This window comes from Gorilla gorilla, chromosome 21 (assembly GCF_029281585.2).
Source record: "Gorilla gorilla gorilla isolate KB3781 chromosome 21, NHGRI_mGorGor1-v2.1_pri, whole genome shotgun sequence".
NCBI lineage: Eukaryota > Metazoa > Chordata > Mammalia > Primates > Hominidae > Gorilla > Gorilla gorilla.
Window position 1 is genome coordinate 28544976 of NC_073245.2, and position 20388 is coordinate 28565363.

The 20388-nt window shown below is 42.0% G+C and overlaps 1 protein-coding gene across 10 annotated transcripts in view; it reads left to right on the forward strand.

Annotated features, from left to right (window-relative positions):
* SEC23B (SEC23 homolog B, COPII coat complex component) overlaps positions 1 to 19531 on the forward strand; it is a 54276-nt gene extending 34745 nt beyond the window's left edge. For all 10 annotated transcript variants that reach the window (XM_019017361.4, XM_004061861.5, XM_004061860.5 and 7 more), the window contains 8 exons: positions 715 to 821; positions 1438 to 1591; positions 4364 to 4441; positions 7022 to 7183; positions 9498 to 9584; positions 12646 to 12801; positions 13493 to 13558; positions 19060 to 19531. In XM_019017361.4, coding sequence (XP_018872906.2) covers positions 715 to 821; positions 1438 to 1591; positions 4364 to 4441; positions 7022 to 7183; positions 9498 to 9584; positions 12646 to 12801; positions 13493 to 13558; positions 19060 to 19149 — 900 coding nt within the window. In that variant the 3' untranslated portion in view covers positions 19150 to 19531. The remainder of the gene's footprint in view (positions 1 to 714; positions 822 to 1437; positions 1592 to 4363; positions 4442 to 7021; positions 7184 to 9497; positions 9585 to 12645; positions 12802 to 13492; positions 13559 to 19059) is intronic.
* Positions 19532 to 20388: the final 857 nt, after the last annotated feature.

The following is a 20388-nucleotide window of genomic DNA, read 5'->3' on the forward strand; positions in this document are numbered from 1 at the left end:
CCCAAGGAGGAGGAGAGAGATGAGGGAAAGGTCAGTCAGTGGAGGAACCAGAATATACACAACATTTATCAGTTAAGTTTGCCATCTTATATCGGTGCAGTTTGTAGCACCCCAAAACAATTAAAATGGTAACATCAAAGATCACTGATCACAGATCACAATAGCAGATATATAATAATAATGAAAAAGTTGGAAATATTGTGAGAATTACTGAACTGTGACACAGAGACATGAAGTGAGCACATGATGTTAGAAAACTTGCGCCAATAGTCTTGCTTGATGTACGATTGCCACAAATCTTCAATTTGTTAAAAAATCTGCAAATAAATGAGGCATGTCTGTGTTTGTTTAATGATTAACAGTCCGTCACAAACTGGATAATTCATCAGCAATAACTCATCCAGTTTGTGATTCATCAATCCATCTTCGTTTTGCTGCATTTCAAAACAAGCCTCAGTCATCCATGTATTTCATGCCTAAACACTTCAGCAGTTGTATCATTAACTTAAGTTCAGTATTGAACGTAGTTCTTCAACTTTTTTGGAGATAAGGTTATATGCAGTGAAATGTGCAAATCTTGAGTGTGCCCTTCAAAATGTGTCAAGAACCTTCCTGTCATTGCTGTGTCAGTCATTTTAGAAGAGTACAGTGGGCTCTGTGGCCGTGTTTGAGTTATGCCTATAACAGACAAGGTTATGGCCTCTCATCCTACAGCACAACACCCCGATCCCCCAAGGAGGCAGAGGAGCCATCCAGTTTGTCACGCATTATCAGCACTCCAGCACCCAGAGACGCATCCGCGTGACCACCATCGCCAGAAAGTAAGCGGCCCCAGTTTCCTTTCTGTTGAGGAACTGACTGACATTTTTCCCTTGAAGAGATACTTTAACATTTGTTAGTTTGTCTTTTTGATTCCATTGAATGGTTCTCACCAGACCTCATTAGCTTATTTGATCAGAGGAGGAGGCATTTTTGGCTAACCCAGTTGGGCCTATGAACACTTGCCTAGAGGAATCATCTTTCTGTAGGAAATATAGTTCATTAAAATTATTAATTATTATTATTATCATCTGGAGACAGTCTCGCTCTGTTGCCCAAGCTGGAGTACAGTGGCACAATCACAGCTCACCGCAGCCTCAACCTCCCATGCTCAAGTGATCCTCCCACTTCAGCCTCCCAGGTAGCTGGGACCACAGGCACCTGCCACCAAAACTAGCTAATCTTTTTACTTTTATGCAGAGAGATGGGGATCTCACAATGTTGCCCAGGCTGGTCTTGAACTTCTAGGCTCAAGCAGTCCTGCCACCTTGCCCTCCCAAAGTGTTGGGATTTCAGGAATGAGCCACTGCACCTAGCCTGTGTTTCTTTTTCTGAATGGATGTCTGGCTTTCTGATCTCTCCTAAACATAAGCATGGCACTAACTCTGGAATTGTCAGTTGGGCAGATGTACAGAGTCAGCTCAGGCACATAGAAGCAGCATTTGACCAGGAGGCTGCGGCAGTGTTGATGGCACGGCTTGGGGTGTTCCGAGCGGAGTCAGAGGAGGGGCCCGATGTGCTCCGGTGGCTGGACCGACAACTCATCCGACTGGTAAATTGGGGACAGTGGCATTGGGTTCAGTCTTGGTTTCTGCTTTACTTTCGAGAAGAAAATTGTCACTTAATTATTATTATATAGTGAATCAGCAAGAATTTATCAGTTGCCTACCTTATGCTGCACACTGGACATTCTGTTAAAGACATGTTAAATGTGCATTTTCCCCTCAGAGATTTACATTATAGTTGGGAAGAAACAACACGCACGGAGCATTTGGAGAGGGATACAAATCTGTGTGGGTTGAGTTGACTTAGATGAGTCATTTTGTGAATGCTCTGGTCTTGTATTTTTCTTCTAAATCTGGAAAGTGGTTTTGGAAATAGGGATCCAGCCTGGTGAGTTTAGGGAGATGCCTTTTATCAGTCTGGATTTAATGAGATGAGAGAAGTCACACTGTAATTTAAACGGGGAAAGTCTTTTATAAAGAATACAACAAGAGAGTAGAACAGTGAGGGACTGGCTAGAAGGAAGTATAGAGAAGTGGGCAGCCACTACTTGTGGGGCTGAGATAGAGCACCAAAGGAAGTGCCCTTCTCCCCAGGGCTGATCCAGACCTAGTTGGGAGGGCATGGCCATGGCTTGGTGAATCTTTTGCAGAGAAGTTACCATGGTGCTGTGCCAGGGGAACTTACTAGAAATTCACTCTCTAGAATTTGAAGAAAATCCACCCTCCAGGGTGCCAGGGAAAGCTGTGTATAGGAAAATGTCTCACTGGAGACATGCAGAGATGCTGCTTAGCTGCTGGCTGCCATGTTCTCCAGGAGCTCAGCACTGGGGAGCCACGGTGCAGCAGGACCTGGCACCCAGGAAGCTGCTGAATGAGCACTCGGGCGCCCGAAGCTGACGCTCACCTCCAGCACTCTCTACTGACAACGCTTGATATCGTGCCAGCTGGCAAAGGAGAGGTGGTGAAAGGGCCCATGTCCATTTCACAGCAGGCAAAGGGGGTGAGTTTGGAGCCAGCACAAGGCAATAAATCAATAATTGGCACATGATAATCTTACCTTCCCGGAGAGTCACAGCATGTGTCTGTGATCAAAGGCACCACGGAAAGGCCCAGTAGGGAAACCTGTTTCATTTTGTTCAGCCCTGTATTTGCCCTTGCCATCTCATGGAACCATTTTTCAGGAAGTGTCAACATTTCAAACATAATTTGAAAATTGCTTCTTTAGGATTTCAGAGGGAGGATAGATAAGCAGAGGGCCCAGGTGGCTAACAAAGACTTCCTGTGGAAATGAGCCTTGAGTCAGGTTTTTATTAAATAATAGGTTAATTGGAGAAGGGAAGGCAAGGCTTGCTGAGTGGAGGGCTAGCAGGAATGAGCCTGCAGGAGCTAGCTGGGTCTTTTAGCTTATGCTGAGGACTTTGGAGAAACCAGTGTCACAGGAGGCTAGGTTGTGCAGTGGGGAACAGAGTCAGGGAAGTTACACCTTGATTGGGGAGCTCCTTAACTTTAGGGAGCAAGGGAGACTTGGGTGTGATTGTTAAGCGGGGGTTTGATGTCAGCATGATGCTTGTGTTTACATTTAATATCACCATGTGAGGCACATTGCAGGGAGAAAAGGCTATTGTTGTGAATGGAGGATTTTTCAGGCTCAATGGCCCTGAGACCAGCATAGTGGCAGGAGAGATGGAGGAAGCAGAAGGTTTGAAATCAGGATGTAAACTGAAAGAATTGATAAAACTTGATGAAATGATTCTGTGTAAAGTCAAAAACCAAAAAGTCAGCACTGAGTGACATTTCACACATGGGTAACTGCATGAGTGGTGTTGAGGTAGAAGATGGGAAAGGAGAGCAACTTTAGGGTGGGAGAAAGTTTTTTCTGTTTTTTTAATGTAATAGTTTATTTTTGATAATTGAATGTGAACTTGCAAAAGTGTGTCTCACGAAAACTCCCATATTTGGGTGGATGTCCTGACTGGGGCTCAGGCTATAGGTCAGCACTGGACACTGGAGGGTGGATTTGGATGACACCCATCTGGCTCTAGTGTTCATTTGTACCCAAAGCAGTGAGGATGGGAGGAGGGGGCCAAGAACTAACCCCCAAGGAGTCCACAGTTAGGGGGAGGAGGAAGACAAAACCATTGAAGAAGGCAGAAAAGGGTTGGTTGGAGAGATTATGAGAAATAGGAAAGTGATGTATTAGCAGCTGAAGGAGAAAGTTTCAAGACGTTTGGGCAGTCACTGGCTCATGCTGCTAGGAAGTTCAAGAAGACGAGAACTGTGGAAGGACACCAGATTTTGTGGGAAGAAAGTAATTGTTAGAAATGGGGTTTCTTTAAATGATGAACAGTCCAATTCTTTAGTGACCAGAAATGTGTGAGCAGAAATAAAGGCGGGAAGAGAAAACATTGTGGTTCAGAAATCTGCCATTGGGAGAAATAAATTTGAGTTTTAGTGTGAGAGAACATCAAAGCGTAACTGTAATTGTTAGTTTTCATGGTGTTAGAGGGTTTTCATATGGAACAGGTGCCTGGAAGAGCTCACCTAGCTTCTCTGGTTAGGGCAGTCCTCAGGCCAGCATTGCCTGAGAGCTGATTAGAGATGCAGAATCTTCAGCTCCTCCCTAGAGTCTTCATTTTAACAAGACCCCCTGGTCATTTGCCTGCTCACTGATGCTTGAGAAGTGCTAGTCTAGGACTTACAGTAAGTGGCAGAGTTCAGACTGGATGTAGCTTAGTCCAAGAATATTTCCAGGTAATGCTAACTTAGATTTTTCTCTCTCTTTTTGTGTGTGTTTGTTTTTTGGTATTTTCTTTCCATAGTGTCAAAAGTTTGGACAGTATAACAAAGAAGACCCCACCTCTTTTAGGTTATCAGATTCCTTTTCTCTGTATCCTCAGGTAAGTAATGTATGTTTCTAAAATAACTACAGAGCACTAAATTTTGATAGAAATTAACTTTATTCTCAGGGTAAAGTGAAGACTTTTTAATGTGTTGATACTCAGTCTGTAGGTGACAGAGATTGTTCAACCCAAGTCGAATATGTGTCTAGGCAAGACAGCACCGTACGCCCTACAGAAGATAGAGATGACATGCAGAGGGGAGGAAACTCATGCATACATTTTCATGAATGGGCAAAATAGGATCATTGATACAGGGCCGTAAAAAATATCTCTCATGTGTAGAAATTCTGGGGAAACAGCTACCTCAGCAACAAACCGAGAAAATGAGCACACATGGAGATGAAGATAACAAAACAAAACCACAGTTAGTACAACAAATATTTAATAATATGTCTGTGGTTATTATGTGCATCATAACCAGGAGTGAGCAATAAGCAGCTCCTGAAAGTAACTGCACTCTGCATGAACCAAGCCTTTGGAAGCCATTGGACAAGAGAGAGGAGCGGGAGAAGTAGATGAATTTCCGTCTCCATTGTAACTTAGGAAATAGAGCATAATTCATGGGTGTCTATAAGGATTACAGGAGCTGAGGCCAACTGAGTATTAAATATTTAGCACAATGCCAGTAACCTGTTCAGCACTAAATGTGACCTAGCTCCATAGCAGGTGCCTGGGACTCTGAGGTGCCCATGTGCCAGAGGTTAAAGCTGTGTGGTGTTGTGAGAAGAGCCCTGGACCGGCCAGAGTCAGGGTGAGGTTCCAGTGCTGGCTCCGCAGGGGCTGACCTTAGAGGAGGTTCCAAAGCCCCGCAGAGTTCGGTTTCCCACCTCTAGCAGTGGGGAGTTGGTCTGGTGAAGTGGTTTGCAGTTTTTTTTTGTTTTGTTTTGTTTTTTAAAGCCATGGAATCCTTTCTTTGAGAGGAGCTGCCCTTAAAAGCCAGCACATAAAGCAGATAGAGTTGGTGCTTCTCTGGTTGTGCCTGTGTACCACCCCCACACTGGGTCCCACCAGAGCCCTCATCCCTGGGCCCCTGAGGACTTGATGAAGACTCTAAGGGCACAGCTTGAAAACCAGATGAAATGCTTTCTCAGATTCCTTCTGTCAAGGCATTCTAGGAAAGAGGCCAACAGCCCAGTCTCTAGAGCCAGGCGGCCAGGTGTAGAGTCCAGCTGTGACACTCAGTAGTGGGGTGACCTTGGACAAGTTGCTCGCCCCTCTGTGCCTCAGTTTCCTCACCTGTAAACTAGGGATGGTAAGAGAACTTACCTCATGGGCTTATTGGAAGGATTAAATAGTTCTTGTCAAGTGCTTTGTGACTTGCATGTAGGATGTATTGGATGTCAGCCTTGATTATTATTTAGGAACCTATGATTGAATATTTGGAGTCTCAGGAAGCTTTATACTTCACAAGGCAGCTCATTTTCGTGTTCTGGCAACTCTTTAATGTGAGCTGAAAGTCTGCCCCCACCCCTTCTTCTCATCCTCGAGGGCGAGAACCTATGGCTGCTGTGTCATCCCTTGTCCCTTTCTCCCCTGCACCAACACTTCACCATCCCAGCTTGTGTCCTGAGCTGTCATCTGCTGTTCTTGTGCCTGGAATCCCCTTCCCCCTGGCCCTGTGGCCTCCTCAGCCATGTCTCTCAGGGTGCACTGTCAGTCCCCAGAGCTCTAGGAAGTCTCCTCCTGGCCCTCCACCCCCACTCCCCAGTGCTATCCTGTACTCTGGCTCATAACTCGTAGCCCGGAGTGTGCCTTTCTCACTGGGCCTGACTTCTGAGAGCAGATATTCTGTCTCCACTGCCTGGCACAGTGACTCTGGAAATAAACATTTCTTTGGCTTTCCTCTTAACTGTGGAAGCTTTGACATACCCAGAGGCCCTTTTCTTTAAAAAAATTTTGTATTTTTTTTTTAATTTTTAATTTTTAATTTTTTTGAGACGGAGTTTTGCTCTTGTTGCCCAGGCTGGAGTGCAATGGCCTGATCTCAGCTCACCGCAACCTCCCCCTACCGGGTTCAAGCGATTTTCCTGCCTCAGCCTCCTGAGTAGCTGGGATTACAGGCGCCCACTACCACACCCGGGTAATTTTGGATTTTTAGTAGAGACGGGGTTTCTCCATGTTGGTCAAGCTGGTCTTGAACTCCCGACCTCAGGTGATCCGCCCGCCTCGGCCTCCCAAAGTGCTGGGATTACAGGCGTGAGCCACCGTGCCTGGCCAAAGGCCCTTTAATTAAAAAAAAAATTAATTTTTAATGTGGTAAAACACACATAACAAAATTTAACATCTTAACCATTTTTAAGCATACAGTTGAGTAGTGTTACATGTATTCCCATTATTGAGCAACTGATGTCTAGAATTTTTCACTGTGCAGAGCTGAAACTCTGTGCTCATTAAGCAGCAACTCCCAGTTTTCCTCTTTCCCTAGCCCCTGGTGCCACCTTATGCTTTCTGTTCTGTGAACCCAGAGAGCCCTTTTCTGGGTTCTCCTATTTCAGAGCCCTGAGGTAGATCTACTCTGTGGGTGTCTAAGAAGGTTACAATTATATGCATTTCTCTTTCCGTTCTTTGTGAATGCAGTTTATGTTCCATCTGAGAAGATCTCCATTTCTTCAAGTGTTTAACAACAGTCCTGATGAGTCGTCATATTACAGACATCATTTTGCCCGGCAGGACCTGACCCAGTCCCTCATCATGATCCAGCCCATTCTCTACTCTTACTCCTTTCATGGGCCACCAGAGGTGAGGCTCTACCCAAATGCTTTCCTGAGGATTGGAATCACCTAACATATATTCTTTTTTAAGCAAATTTACTTAGCAGAACTGTAAAAAAGAAGTAAAATTTGGAGTTTTTATGGTAATTTAACATTATTTCTATTAAAAAATACCTTTAGGAAAATGTCAAAGGACATATAAAGCTATTATTTGTGAAAGGCAGGAATAAATGTAAAAAACTCTAAGAAATAACTTGGATGCTTTCTTTTTCCTTGTGCTTGTATACTTACATCCAGCAATTCCATGTCTTGTATCTGAAGGAAAGACTCCTAGATACAGAGTAGACTTTGTGCCAAAAAAAAAAAAAATAGTAAAGGAAATACTATAATAGAGGATCAAATAACAATCCAAATGTTTAATATAGGAAAATAAATAAGTAACCTGAGAAATGCAGTTGACCCTCAGTATTCATGGAGGATTGGTTCCAGGACCTCCCTCAGATACCAGAATTCTTAGATACTCAAGTTACTAATATAAAATTACATAATATTTGCATGTAACCTAGGCACATCCTCCTATATACTTTAAATCATCTCTAGATTAGTTATAATACCTAATATAATGTAAGTGCCATGTAAATAATTGTCATACTGTATGGTTTAGGGAATAATGACAAGAAAACAAGTCTGTACATGTACAGTACAGATGCATATTTTTTTCAAATATTTTCAGTCCAAGATTGGTTGAATTTATAGATGTGGAACCCACCGATACGGAGGGCCAACAGTATTCACAAAAAGTATGTAACATAATAAAATAGATAAGTCCTTATGTAAAAATGTTACATGAAAAAAAGTCAAAATAGAAACGTTTCTAAATATTCCCTGCAAAAATAAAGAACTATATGGAAAAAAACAAAATATCAATATTTGTTGTACTTGGGTACACATTTAAAAATTTTCTTTATCGAGTACCACTTACTTTTATTATTGAAATAATTACTAAAATAGCAGGGGGATCACATGACATCAGGAGTTTGAGACCAGCCTGGCCAACGTGGCGAAACCCCATCTCTACTAAACATACAAAAATTAGCTTGGAATGGCGCCAGTAATCCCAGCTACTCGGGAGGCTGAGGCTGGAGAATCACTTGAACCTGGGAGGCGGAGGCTGCAGTGAGTTGAGATCGCGCCACTGCATTCCAGCCTGGGCAACAGAGCAAGACTCCCTCTCAAAAAATAAAAATAAAAAAGAAACAATTACATATATAAAAATTATATATGTATATGTAAATATAATAAATTATATGTATATATAAAAACTATATATAAATATATATGTATATGATTATATATGTATATATAAATATAAATTATATACTTATATAATATAAAATATTACTTACAAATAAATAATAAACGTATATATTTTTTTGAGATGGGGTGTCTGTCACCAAGGTTGGAGTACAGTTGTGCGATCTTGGCTCACTGCAACCTCCACCTTCCAAGTTCAGGTGATCCTCCCACTTCAGCCTCCTGAATAGCTGGGACCACAGGCACGTGCCACTACAGCCTGGCTAATTTTTTGTGTTTTTGGTAGAGATGGGGTTTTGCCATGTTGCCCAGGCTGGCTTTGAACTCCTGGGTTCAAGTGATCTGCCTGCCTTGGCCTCCCAAAGTTCTAGGTTTACAGGCATGAGCCACTACGCCCAGCCATAATTTATATTTTGTAGTGAACTTTAAAAACTTGTATTAAATGCTGTTTTTCATATAGGTATCCGTATTCTGTCTCATCTACAGAGAATGTCTGTAGAGATTGCTAAAATACATACAAAACTGAGAATATTCAGAATTATTTTTCGTTCCAAGATCAAAAGATATCATTAAGCCTGGACAACATAGTGTGAGACCCTGTCTTTACAAAAAATAAAAAATTAGTTGGGCGTGGTGGCATGCACCTGTAGCCTCAGCTACTCAGGAGGCTGAGGTGGGAGGGTCACTTGAGCCCAGGAGGTCGAAGCTGCAGTGAGCCAGGGTCACATCACTTTACTCCAGCCTGGGCAACAGAGCAACACCCTGACTCTTAAAAAAAAAAAGGTATCATTAATCTCCCTTCTCAATTGATGAGGAATTATTTGGAGACTATTTTTCCTACAAAGTTGAGAATGAGGAGCAGAAAGTGGAAGTGTGTCAGGAAGAAAAGGGGTGACTTACTGTGCTGGGCACCATTTGTAAATAGCCTTTGCTGTGGATACCAGGCATGGGATCAGGGTCGGGTGGAAGTGGTTGCTGTGTGGGGAGCAGGGAAGACCAATGCCATCTTTCTCTCTCTTTTTCTTCAGCCAGTACTCTTGGATAGCAGCAGCATTCTAGCTGACAGAATTTTGCTGATGGATACTTTCTTTCAAATTGTCATTTATCTTGGTGAGGTAAGATGATATTATTAATTAATTAATTTCTTTTTGTTTTTAAATTGGAGAAAAGGCATACACATTTAATGTGCACACAAGGAGAATTATTGTCCTTAACTATGGTTTTTGTTTTCTTCTCTTATTTATTAAGTTAGGTTTTTAATGACATTTGTAACCACAGTTTGGGCTTAGAAAGCACCATGGCTTTTATTCTAGTAAATCCCTGGAGTATTTGTATATTTATTAATTTTAATCATATTTGCTGTTAAGTATGGGCCAGGTGCAGTGGCTTATACCTGTAATCCCAGCACTTTGGGATGCTGAGGTGGGCAGATCACCTGAGGTCAGGAGTTCGAAACCAGCCTGACCAACATGGCAAAACCATCTCTACTAAAAATATAAAAGTTAGCCAGGCGTGGTGGCACACCCCTGTAGTCCCAGCTACTTGGGAGGCTGAGATGGGAGAATCACTTAAACCCGGGAGGTTGAGGTTGTAGTGAGCTGAGATCACACCACTGCATTCCAGCCTGGTCAACAGAGTGAAACTCCGTCTCAAAAAATAAATAATAATAGTAATAATGATATATGCTGTAAAAAAATCTCAGGTGGTTCTTTTAAATCACTGTAAATTATTACCTTCGAAGTTAGGCAAAACTAGTTTTTTCTCCTCAGTAAATATTTTATACATACTGCTGTTCTTTCAGAGTTATATACATACTGCTGTTCTTTCAGAGTTAGCGTTTAGAGCTAAAGTTGTACTTTGATGAAATAACATGGCCCAGGGAAATTTATGCTGTGTCTGTGGATCCCTAGGATGGCTGTGGGTAGCTTTCAGTCCATTTCTTTCTCAGTGGGGTTCATGCCCTGAGAAAGGGAATGGCTCCTCTGAATTATTTGCATCTTTATGGCAAAAAATCCTTTAATGAAGATGATGGTGATATTTATATTCAGTGATGCTTTTTCTTCTATTGTATGATCTCTACCTTCTTAAATTGGTTATTGATTTGGTTTCCTAATGGCAAACCATTAGAAATGATTTCTGCTGTCGTGAAAAGATATAAATTGTGTTTCAGGATTCCTTCAGTAACTTAGGAAGTATTAGTTTTCTAATACTCCTAAGTATTTTATAACTTTAAACTTTTTTCAGCATGTTAACACCCAGTCTGCTAGCCACTTGCACGCAAGCGCTAGGCTGTCAGTAATAGTCCTAGACTGAGAGCCGGATGACCAGCTGCTCTTCCCACTGGAACCTTTGGTATCAGTACAGTTGGCCCTCTGTATCCACGGGTTCCACCCCTGCAGATTCAATCAACTGCAGGTTAAAAATAATTTTGAAATAATAATAAAAAATAATACAAATAAAATATACAGCACAGGCCGGGTGTGGTAGTTCATGCCTGTAATCCCAGCACGTTGGGAGGCCGAGGTGGGCGGATCATCTGAGGTCAGGAGTTCAAGACCAGTCTGGCTAACATAGCGAAACCCTGTCTCTACTAAAAATATAAAAATTAGCTGGGCATGGTGGCAGACACCTGTAATCCCAGCTGCTCGGGAGGCTGAGGCAGGAGAATCACTTGAACTCGGGAAGTGGAGGTTTCAGTGAGCTAAGATCGAGCCAGTGCACTCCAGCCTGGACGACAGAGTGAGACTCTGTCTCAAAAAACAAAACCAAAAAAACAGCACAAGAGCGATTTATATAGTTTCTACATTGTATTAGATATTATAAGTAATCTAAAGATGATTTAAAGTGTATGGGAAGATGTACATCGGTTATATGCAAATACTATGCCATTTTGTATGAGGGACTTGAGGATCTATGGAATTTGGTATTGGGAGGAGTGGTCTTGGAACCAATCTCACAGATACTGAGGGCCGACTGTACTAAGGATGAAGCTTTCTTTGCCTTAAGCTCATCTCCTTATCGACATTTCTTTTGCAACCCCTGATCCTGTTCATTCACTTGTTTATTGAGCACCTTCTTGTGCAAGTGAGGGGTTCTAACGATAAAGACAGTGACATTCCTCTCACCTTCCCAAAGTCCTGAGCGTGCTGAACGTGAGTGTTCTTATGAACTTCTGGACCCTGGTGAGCTCGTGGGCATTTCCCATAGGCCAACAGTCAATCACAGCATTTAGACCTGGAAAATGGTAACTGCCACTTTGAGAAGGAATGAGCAGGCTATAGAAGGAGGCATCTGATGAGAATCCTCTGCCTGGAGCCATATTAATGGCTCTGTTAAGACACATTGCACACTTGCTGTAGCCTCTTTCTCCATTTTTCCTCTCCATTGTCTTCTTGTTCTCCTAAATAACGTGCAAAAGCACTTCACTTTATTTATAAAGGTATATGAATCAGTTAATGAATGTTTCTTGATTTCCTGTGTATATAAGATATTTTCTAGACCAGTTGCGGATGAGTATAAAAGAAGGAAGGGTGATAAAATGTGTAGCGTAGTCAGGGAGACAGATCGTCTGCTTTCCACAGTTTAGCATATGGCTTCTCCTCACTGCCTCATCAACACTCATACTTTGATTCTTACAGCTTTTGTCTCCTTTGCCAAGGGTACCCCGATTCAGGGCCCAGGGGGAGCAGGGGATGGGGGTGAGACAATTGCACGCAAGTCTGTATGACTACTGCTCACCAGAGGAGTGTAATATGTGTGCTGTTAGGAAAGGAGATGGGGGAGTGGAGTCTGTGTGGGCAGCCAACAAATCCCTTTCCTTACCAGATGTGCGGAGATGAGAGGCTAGACTGAGTGATAACAGTGGAAGTGGAAAAGGAGGGAGTCCACCGCTCCTTGGGATGAGTAATCCACGGGCTTTGTTAACTAGTTGATATAGAAGAGAGGAGGCATGAGTGACGCCTGACATTCCTGGGGGAATGTGCAGGCGGGGGCGTTTTCCTCCTGCTTCTCCTCCTGCCGGTAGCTCTGCTTTGCTCTCCCTCTGAAGCTTGTCATTTTTGATATTAGACTTCTTCACTAGAAACAAGCTCTGGGTGGCGATGGTAGAATGTCAGTGTCAGTGAAGGCTGTTATTACAGTTTCCACAATAGTTTTGGTTGGTTTGTTTCTGTGTAGACCATAGCCCAGTGGCGTAAAGCTGGCTACCAGGACATGCCCGAGTATGAAAACTTCAAGCACCTTCTGCAGGCACCACTGGATGATGCTCAAGAAATTCTGCAAGCACGCTTCCCGATGCCACGTTACATCAACACGGAGCATGGAGGCAGTCAGGTGAGTGAGCTGAGTTCTAACTCCAGTGGTTGTTCGCTTTATGATAGATTGTTATTGCTATACATCTAAACAGGATGGTTAATATTTTATGTGATGACATAAATTGACACACAGGTAATCTTCCAAATATGACTTCTTTTTAAATGAGTGGTCAGGCCAAGCGCGGTGGCTCACACCTGTAATCCCAGCACTTTGGGAGGCCGAGGCGGGCGGATCATGAGGTCAGGAGATCGAGACCATCCTGGCTAACATGGTGAAACCCCATCTCTACTGAAAATACAAAAAATTAGCTGGGCATGGTGGCGGGCACCTGTAGTCCCAGCTATTCGGGAGGCTGAGGCAGAAGAATGGCGTGAACCCAGGAGGCAGAGCTTGCAGTGAGCTGAGATTGCGCCACTGCACTCCAGCTGGGGCTACAGAGTGAGACTCCATCTCAAAAAAAAAAAAAAAAAAAAATGAGTGGTCAAAATGCGCTTATGTAAAGGGGTTGCCAAGATAAAATACATATTTTATGTGTTAGGATCCTTAAATGGAGAGCCAGTGGGCTTAAGCTAAAGAAATAGATTACTGTGCAGTAAAACAATTCTAATTTAACCAAAGAAATGTGGTAAAAACTTATCTTTTTTCTGTTACATTAATATTAATGTCACTTTTTAATCTTTAAATCTTTTTGTTGTTGTTGTTGTTAAAGGCTCGATTCCTTTTGTCCAAAGTGAACCCATCTCAGACACACAATAACCTGTATGCTTGGGGACAGGTAAGAAATCTTCAGGTATTTGGGGAGGATGCTAAGCTAGTTTTTTTTAAAACTTGTTTTAAAATTCTACAAATTGGATCTCTTTTGGCCTGGAGACAGAATAACTGCATAAGTTGGGTATTTTGCTGGGGAGTGGCGGGGAGGGAAACAAGTTGAATAACATTGCTGGGCCGGAGGTTGAGGGGGCTCCCTGGGTATGTCCCCTTCCACAGTATACAGCAGAACATACCAGGTTCAGGCCAGGGGACAGAGCACTGTACTGTGGCCTCCATGGGGGTGTCCTCCGTCACACAGCCTCATGGCCCCTAGTCCTCTCCCCACCAAGAATACAGGGCAACTTGTCACCATTGGTTTTGCCGCCTCCTCACTTTCCAGCCTAATTCCTTCCCTTTTCTTCCCCCCACCCTGCCTGATTACTACTTTATCTAACTGCTCCCAGCATTTATGTCTCTCTCAGAAGAGTCTTTCCTTTCATTCTGTTTTCTTAAAACATTTTTAAATTAAAATTTTTTGAGATATTGTAAATTTACGTATAGTTGTAAGAAATAATACAGAGAGATCACCTGTATCTTTTACCCATTTTCCCTTAGTGTTAACATCTTGCAAAAACTATAATACAGTATCACAACCGGGATACTGAGATTTTTAAGGTCAAGATGTGTAGCATTTCCATCACCACACTTATTATGCACTTTATTTCTATTATTGTTACATTGTAATACATAATGAAATAATTGTACAACTCACCATAATGTAGAATCAGTGGGAGCCCTGAGCTTGTTTTCCTGCAACTAGATGGTCCCAGCTGGGGGTGACGGGAGACAGTGACAGATCATCAGGCATTAGATTCTCATGAGGAGCGTGCAACCTAGATCCCTCACATGCGTTGTTCACAATAGGGTTTGCACTCCTATTAGAATCTAATACTGCTACTGATCTGATGGGAGGTGGAGCTCAGGTGGTAATGCACGTGATGGGGACCAGCTGTAAATACAAATGAAGCTTCACTTACTTACCTGCCACTCACCTGGTGTGTGGCCTGGTTCCTAACAGGCCAAGGACCGGTACTGTCCATGGCCTGCAGTTGGGGACCCCTGATTTAAAGTGTATGGGAGGGTATGCATAGGTTATATGCAAATCCTACACCATTTTGTATTAGGGACTTGAGCATTTGTGGATTTGGGTATCCACAGGAGGTCCTAAAACCATTCCCCCACAGATACTGAGGGATGACTGTATATAGAAATACAATTGACTTTGGTATGTTTATCTTGTATTCTGTGACCTTCCTGAGTCGCTTACTACTCTTAGGAGTTTTTTTGTAAATTTCTCAGAAATTTCTACTTAGACAATCATGTCATCTGCAAGCCGGGGACAGTTTTATTTCTTCCTTTTCAATCTGAATAACTTTTACTTTATTTTCTCAGAGAATCAGCTCTTCATTTCATTGACTTTATTATCTTTTTATTTTCATTTTCATTGATTGCTGCTCTAGTCATTGTTATTTCCTCTCTCCTGTTTGCAGTAGGTTTTTAAAAACTCTCAGCTGGGTGCGGTGGCTCACGCTTGTAATCCCAGCACTTTGGGAGGCCAAGGTAGGCAGATCACGAGGTCAGGAGTTCGAGACCAGCCTAGCCAACACGGTGAAACCCCCGTCTCTACCAAAAATACAAAAATTAGTTGGTGTTGTGGCATGTGCCTGTAGTCCCAGCTACTTGGGTGGCTGAGGCAGGAGAATTGCCTGAACCCAGGAGGCGGAGGTTGCAGTGAGCTGAGATCACGCCACTGCACTCCAGCCTGGGCAACAGAGCAAGACGCTATCTTGAAAAACAAAAAGAAGTGAATTTATTATAGACAGTTTATAGTTGGGTCATGGTTTTTAATGCACTCTGCTGAGCTCTCTTACTTGGTATATTTAGACCATTTATATATAATGTAATTAATGATATGTTAGGGCTTAAGTGTGCGATTTTATTTTTTGTTTTCTGCTTTTCTTTTTTCATCTTATGTACTTTTTTCCTGCCTTCGTTGTGTGTACTTTTTTCCTGCCTTCCCATGAGTTATTTGAACATGTTTTAGGATTCCCTTCTGACTTGTTTGTAATGTTTTTGAGTGTATCTCCTTATTTAGCTTTTTAAGTGGTTGCTCCTAAGTGCCCTAGGTTTTTTTATTTTAATTGAGATGAGGTCTTGCTATGTTGCCTAAGCTGGTCCTAAACTCCTGAGGTCAAGCGATCCTCCCACCTCAGCCTCCCAAAGTGCTGGGATTATAGGCATGAGCCACCACACCTGGCCAGGCCCTAGGTATTACATCATATATGCAGAACTTATCACAGTCTACTGGTGTTCAAGCGAAGTCTAGAGACCTTACCTCCCTTTTCATCACTTTACTCTCCTCCATCGGTAATATAATTATGTTAAATATTTCCTCTGCATACATTTAGTATCACATCAGACAATGTTATAATTTTTGTTTCAAGCATCAAACATAATTGATAAGTCTTAAAAGAAAAACCTATTATATTTCTCTACATGGTTGCTTTTATTGTTTTCTTTCTTTTTAGAGATCTTTTAGCCATTCTTTTTTTCTTTTTTCTTTTTTTTTTTTTGTTTTTTGTTTTTTTGAGATGGAGTTTTGCACTTGTTGCCCAGGCTGGAGTGCAATGGCGTGATCTCAGCTCACCACAACCTCCGCCTCCAGGTTCAAGCAATTCTCCTGCCTCAGCCTCCTGAGTAGCTGGGATTACAGGCATGCACCACCACGCCTGACTAATTTTGTATTTTTAGTAGAGAGAGGTTTCTCCATGTTGGTCAGGCTGGTCTCGAACTCCTGACCTCAGGTGATCCGCCTGCCTCAGCCTCCCAAAGTGCTGGGATTACAGGCATGAGCCACCGCGCCTGGCCTACTTTTAACCATTCTTTTAGCATAGGTCTGCTGGTGATAGATTTTTAGTTTTCTTTTATTTGAGAATGTCTTGACGTCCCTTTCATTTCTGAAGAATATTTTCTCTGCATATAGGATTCTGACTAACAGCCCTTTTCTTTAAGCAGTTGAAAAATATTGTGCTGCTTCCTCTGGCCTTTATGGTTTCTTATGAAAAGTTCACTGTTAGTCTCATTGTTTTCCCCTGTAGAGAAGGTGTCATTTTCCTCTGGCTGCTTCCAGTAGTCTTTTTCTGTTGTTAGTTTTCAGGATGGATGGGCAGGGGCAGAGAAGAAAGTGTAATTATGACATGTCTTGGCATGGATTTCTGTGGGTTTATCCTGTTTTCATTTACTCAGCTTTTTGCTTCTGTAGGTTTCTATCTCTTGCCAAATAGGAAAGTTTTCAGTCCTTATTTCTTTGAATGCCTTTTCACCTGCTCTCTTTTCTTTCTTTCTTGACATCCAGTGACATGAATGTTAGATCTTTTGCAGTACCCCAGGTACTACATTTCCATGTATTTTCTTTCTTTTGTTCATTTGGGTAACTTCTATCGTTTTGTCTTCCAATGTATTGATTCTTTTTTCTGTTCTCTTTCTGCATTGAACCTATGCACTGCGCTTTTTGTTTGTCACTGTATTTTTCAGTTACAAAATTTCCTTTTGGTTCTCCGTGACTTCCACTTCTTTCCTGGGACCTTGTTGTTTCTTTGCTGAGGCTTCCTATTTTTTCATTTGTTTCAAGTGTGTTTGTAATTGCTCATGAAGCATTTTTATCATGGCTGTTTTAAAATCTTTGTCAGGTGATTCTAACATTGTTGTCAACTTAGTGTTAACACCTGTCAATTGTCTTTTTTAATTCAGGTGGAGGTCTTGGTAATCACTTTGTATAAGTGATTTTTTTATTGAAACTTGGACACTTGAGTGTATGAGACCCTGGATCTTACTTAAACCTGCTACTTTTCGCTGATTTTTTCTTACACTACTCTGACAGGGAAGGTGGTGGTGGGGGTGTCGGGGGCACTGGTGGGCTCCATTACTGCCAGGTGGAGAAGTCCAGGTTTTCCACTGGCCTCTGTTGACACCTGGGGGTGTCTAGTGATTTCTTGTTACTGCTTAGTGGGAATGAGAGTTCCAGCTCCCCCATAGCCTCCAGTGAGACCGCTGTGGAGATGGCCTTGTTACACTTGGGTGATGGTGAAAGTCCTGACCCTCCTCCAGGCCTCTGAGGCCACCCCAGTAGGCAGGCAGAGGGACATATATTTTGCCGGGTTGCGGTGGAAGTCCAGGCTCCCCAAATGGCCTCTACTGACACCACAGGGGTAGGAAAATTTTTTTACTTGGCCATTGGGGATGAACTTCCTGGTTCCATACTTAGCCTTCTCTGGCACCATCTTGGTGGGAGTATTAGGGTGCCTTGTTACTGCCTTGTGAGGGTAGAAATTGTAGCTGCCCACCCAGCCTTTGCTGGTTCAGGTAGGTCAGGGCCACAGTTTTTCCTCTCATTTTTGCCCGGAGTACAGTGGTTATTATCTAAGATTGTTCTGTCTTGCTAGGCTGCATTAGTCCTTTGGCTAGAGAAAGTGGGTGTTTTTTGTTGTTTTGTTTTGTTTGAGTCTGTGCTCAATGACAATTTGCCAGCTTCCTCAGCTCCAAATTCAGAGTATATGAGGCATAAGAAAGCCCAAGGAACTCACTGCTGTGCATCCTTGGGTCCCAAGGTCTTTAGTTTTTCTGTCTTCTCTCCACCTTTAAAAGTCTTCTTATGTTTGGTTTACATAAGATGCCCGAAGTTTTCAGTTGTACTTAGTGGGAGGACTACAGAAAAGTATATCTTCTGCTCCTTCCTCGAAATCCTCTGAAAACATTTTGATCATGCTTACACCTTTCTAATTATAACAGTATGGTTTCATTTTAGAAAATTTGAATATGTTTTAAAAAATAAGAAAATTTAAATTACCTAGAATCATTATTTAAAGAGTTAACTATTTCCAGCTTTTTTCTACGTAAAGTGTATTATTGTGTGTGTGTGTTTGTGTGTATATATATATATTTTAAATTTCTTTACAAAATTGGAATCTTACTACAAATTGAGGTTTCTATTCTATTTTTCCCATAACATTAATAAAATTATAAGCTTTTTCTGATATTTGAAATATCCATCTGTTCAGTGGAGATACTGGTTCACTCGTTTGTGGGTACACCATTATCCAGCTTCTGTGGTAAGCAGAGCACTTAAGAGGAAAGGCAGGCATATGGGCCTCCGTGAGCTCACAGTGGTGGGGAGCTAGACCCTGGGTACTTCATCAGGACTGTGGAGAAGAGGGTAAAGTAAAAGGCCTGATGCTCAAAACTAGCAGGCGGTGGTGGCCTGATCTCAGCGTACCAGGAAAAGATTTTGTGAGGAAATTGTGCTTTAGTCAAAAGAAGTTGTTCGTGAGGCAGAGGATGGGGTGATGGGAGTACTCGTAGCAGAGGGGACAACACCTGTGAATGTTCTGAGGGAAGGTGCTTGACAGCTCATGAATTCTAATCAGCTTCTAATATATCTGCCAACTAATCTTTATCATTACATTTCAGGAAACTGGAGCACCCATCCTAACTGATGATGTTAGCCTGCAGGTGTTCATGGACCATTTGAAGAAGCTGGCTGTCTCCAGTGCCTGTTAAGCTGAGGATACAACCAGGAAATGCAACGGTGTCAGATTGTGTTCAAAATGTCTAGAAAGGCTTGATAACATTCCTGTTACTTTTCTAGCAGATTTTAACAAATAATCAAGGACATTTTGTATGTAACTCTTTAGATTATAATTTATTTGTATTTCTGTCTTTGTCCTTTTTCTTGCACTATAAAATTATAAGGTCATAAATGTTTTGGTACTTGTAGATGTTTATGTGCTTTTTGTATCCTAACTTTTAGAATCTAAATAAAATCAAAGGTAATGTATTTTGGCGGCTTGTTTAGGTGAGAATCTTAATGATCATAAAGGAAATAAATCTAGATGCAGAAAGTACTGGCTAAAATATTGCTAATACAAATGTGATTTCCTGAGGTCTCTGTGTGAGTGTGTATGTGTTTTAAGTGACTTCCTTAAGAGGTGTTTCCTGAACCTAATCCTCATAATTAAAGTAATGTATATGCAGGATCAAAATGACACAAATATACCTTATCCTAAAGAGCTCATAACAAATAAGTTACCTCCACTCTATAAACTCAGACCTACTTTTTGAAGATAACTGCTTTTAACCTCTCCTTACAAGATTTTTGTTGTTGATGTATTTAATTTTAGCCTATGTCTCAATTCTCATTTTCAAAGAATCAATATATTAATATACCTTTGGTCATTTTTGTATTTTTATTTTTATATTATCAAGACTGGTAAAATGTATATTCTGGGTCAGGTACAGTGGCTCACACCTGTAATCCCAGTGCTAAATTTAGGAGGCCAATGCAGGAGACTCACTTGAGGCCAGGAGTTTGAGACCAGCCTGGGCAACATAGCGAGACTGTCTCTACAAAAAATTTTAAAAGTTACTGGGCCATGGTGGTGTGTGACTGTAGTCCTAGCTACTTGGGAGGCTAAGGCAGGAGGATCACTTGAGCCCAGGAGTTCAAGGTTGCAGTGGGCTCTGATCATGCCACTGCACTCCAGCCTGGGTGGGAGAGCAAGACCCTGTTTCAGGAAAAAAAAAAAATTATATTCTGGCCTATTATCATATTTTTTGTCACTAAGTTGATTGTGAAAGCTGAAAGCTCCTAAGAAGCATTTACACAGCCGTGATGATGTAAATATTGTTCCAGTCCAAGCCAGGTAGGATGACATTTTTCTCTAGGGTGCTAGTGTCCCAGTCAGTCCCTATGTCACTTGTAGGAAAACATTCCAAAGGACAGAATCAGAGTTACTTTCT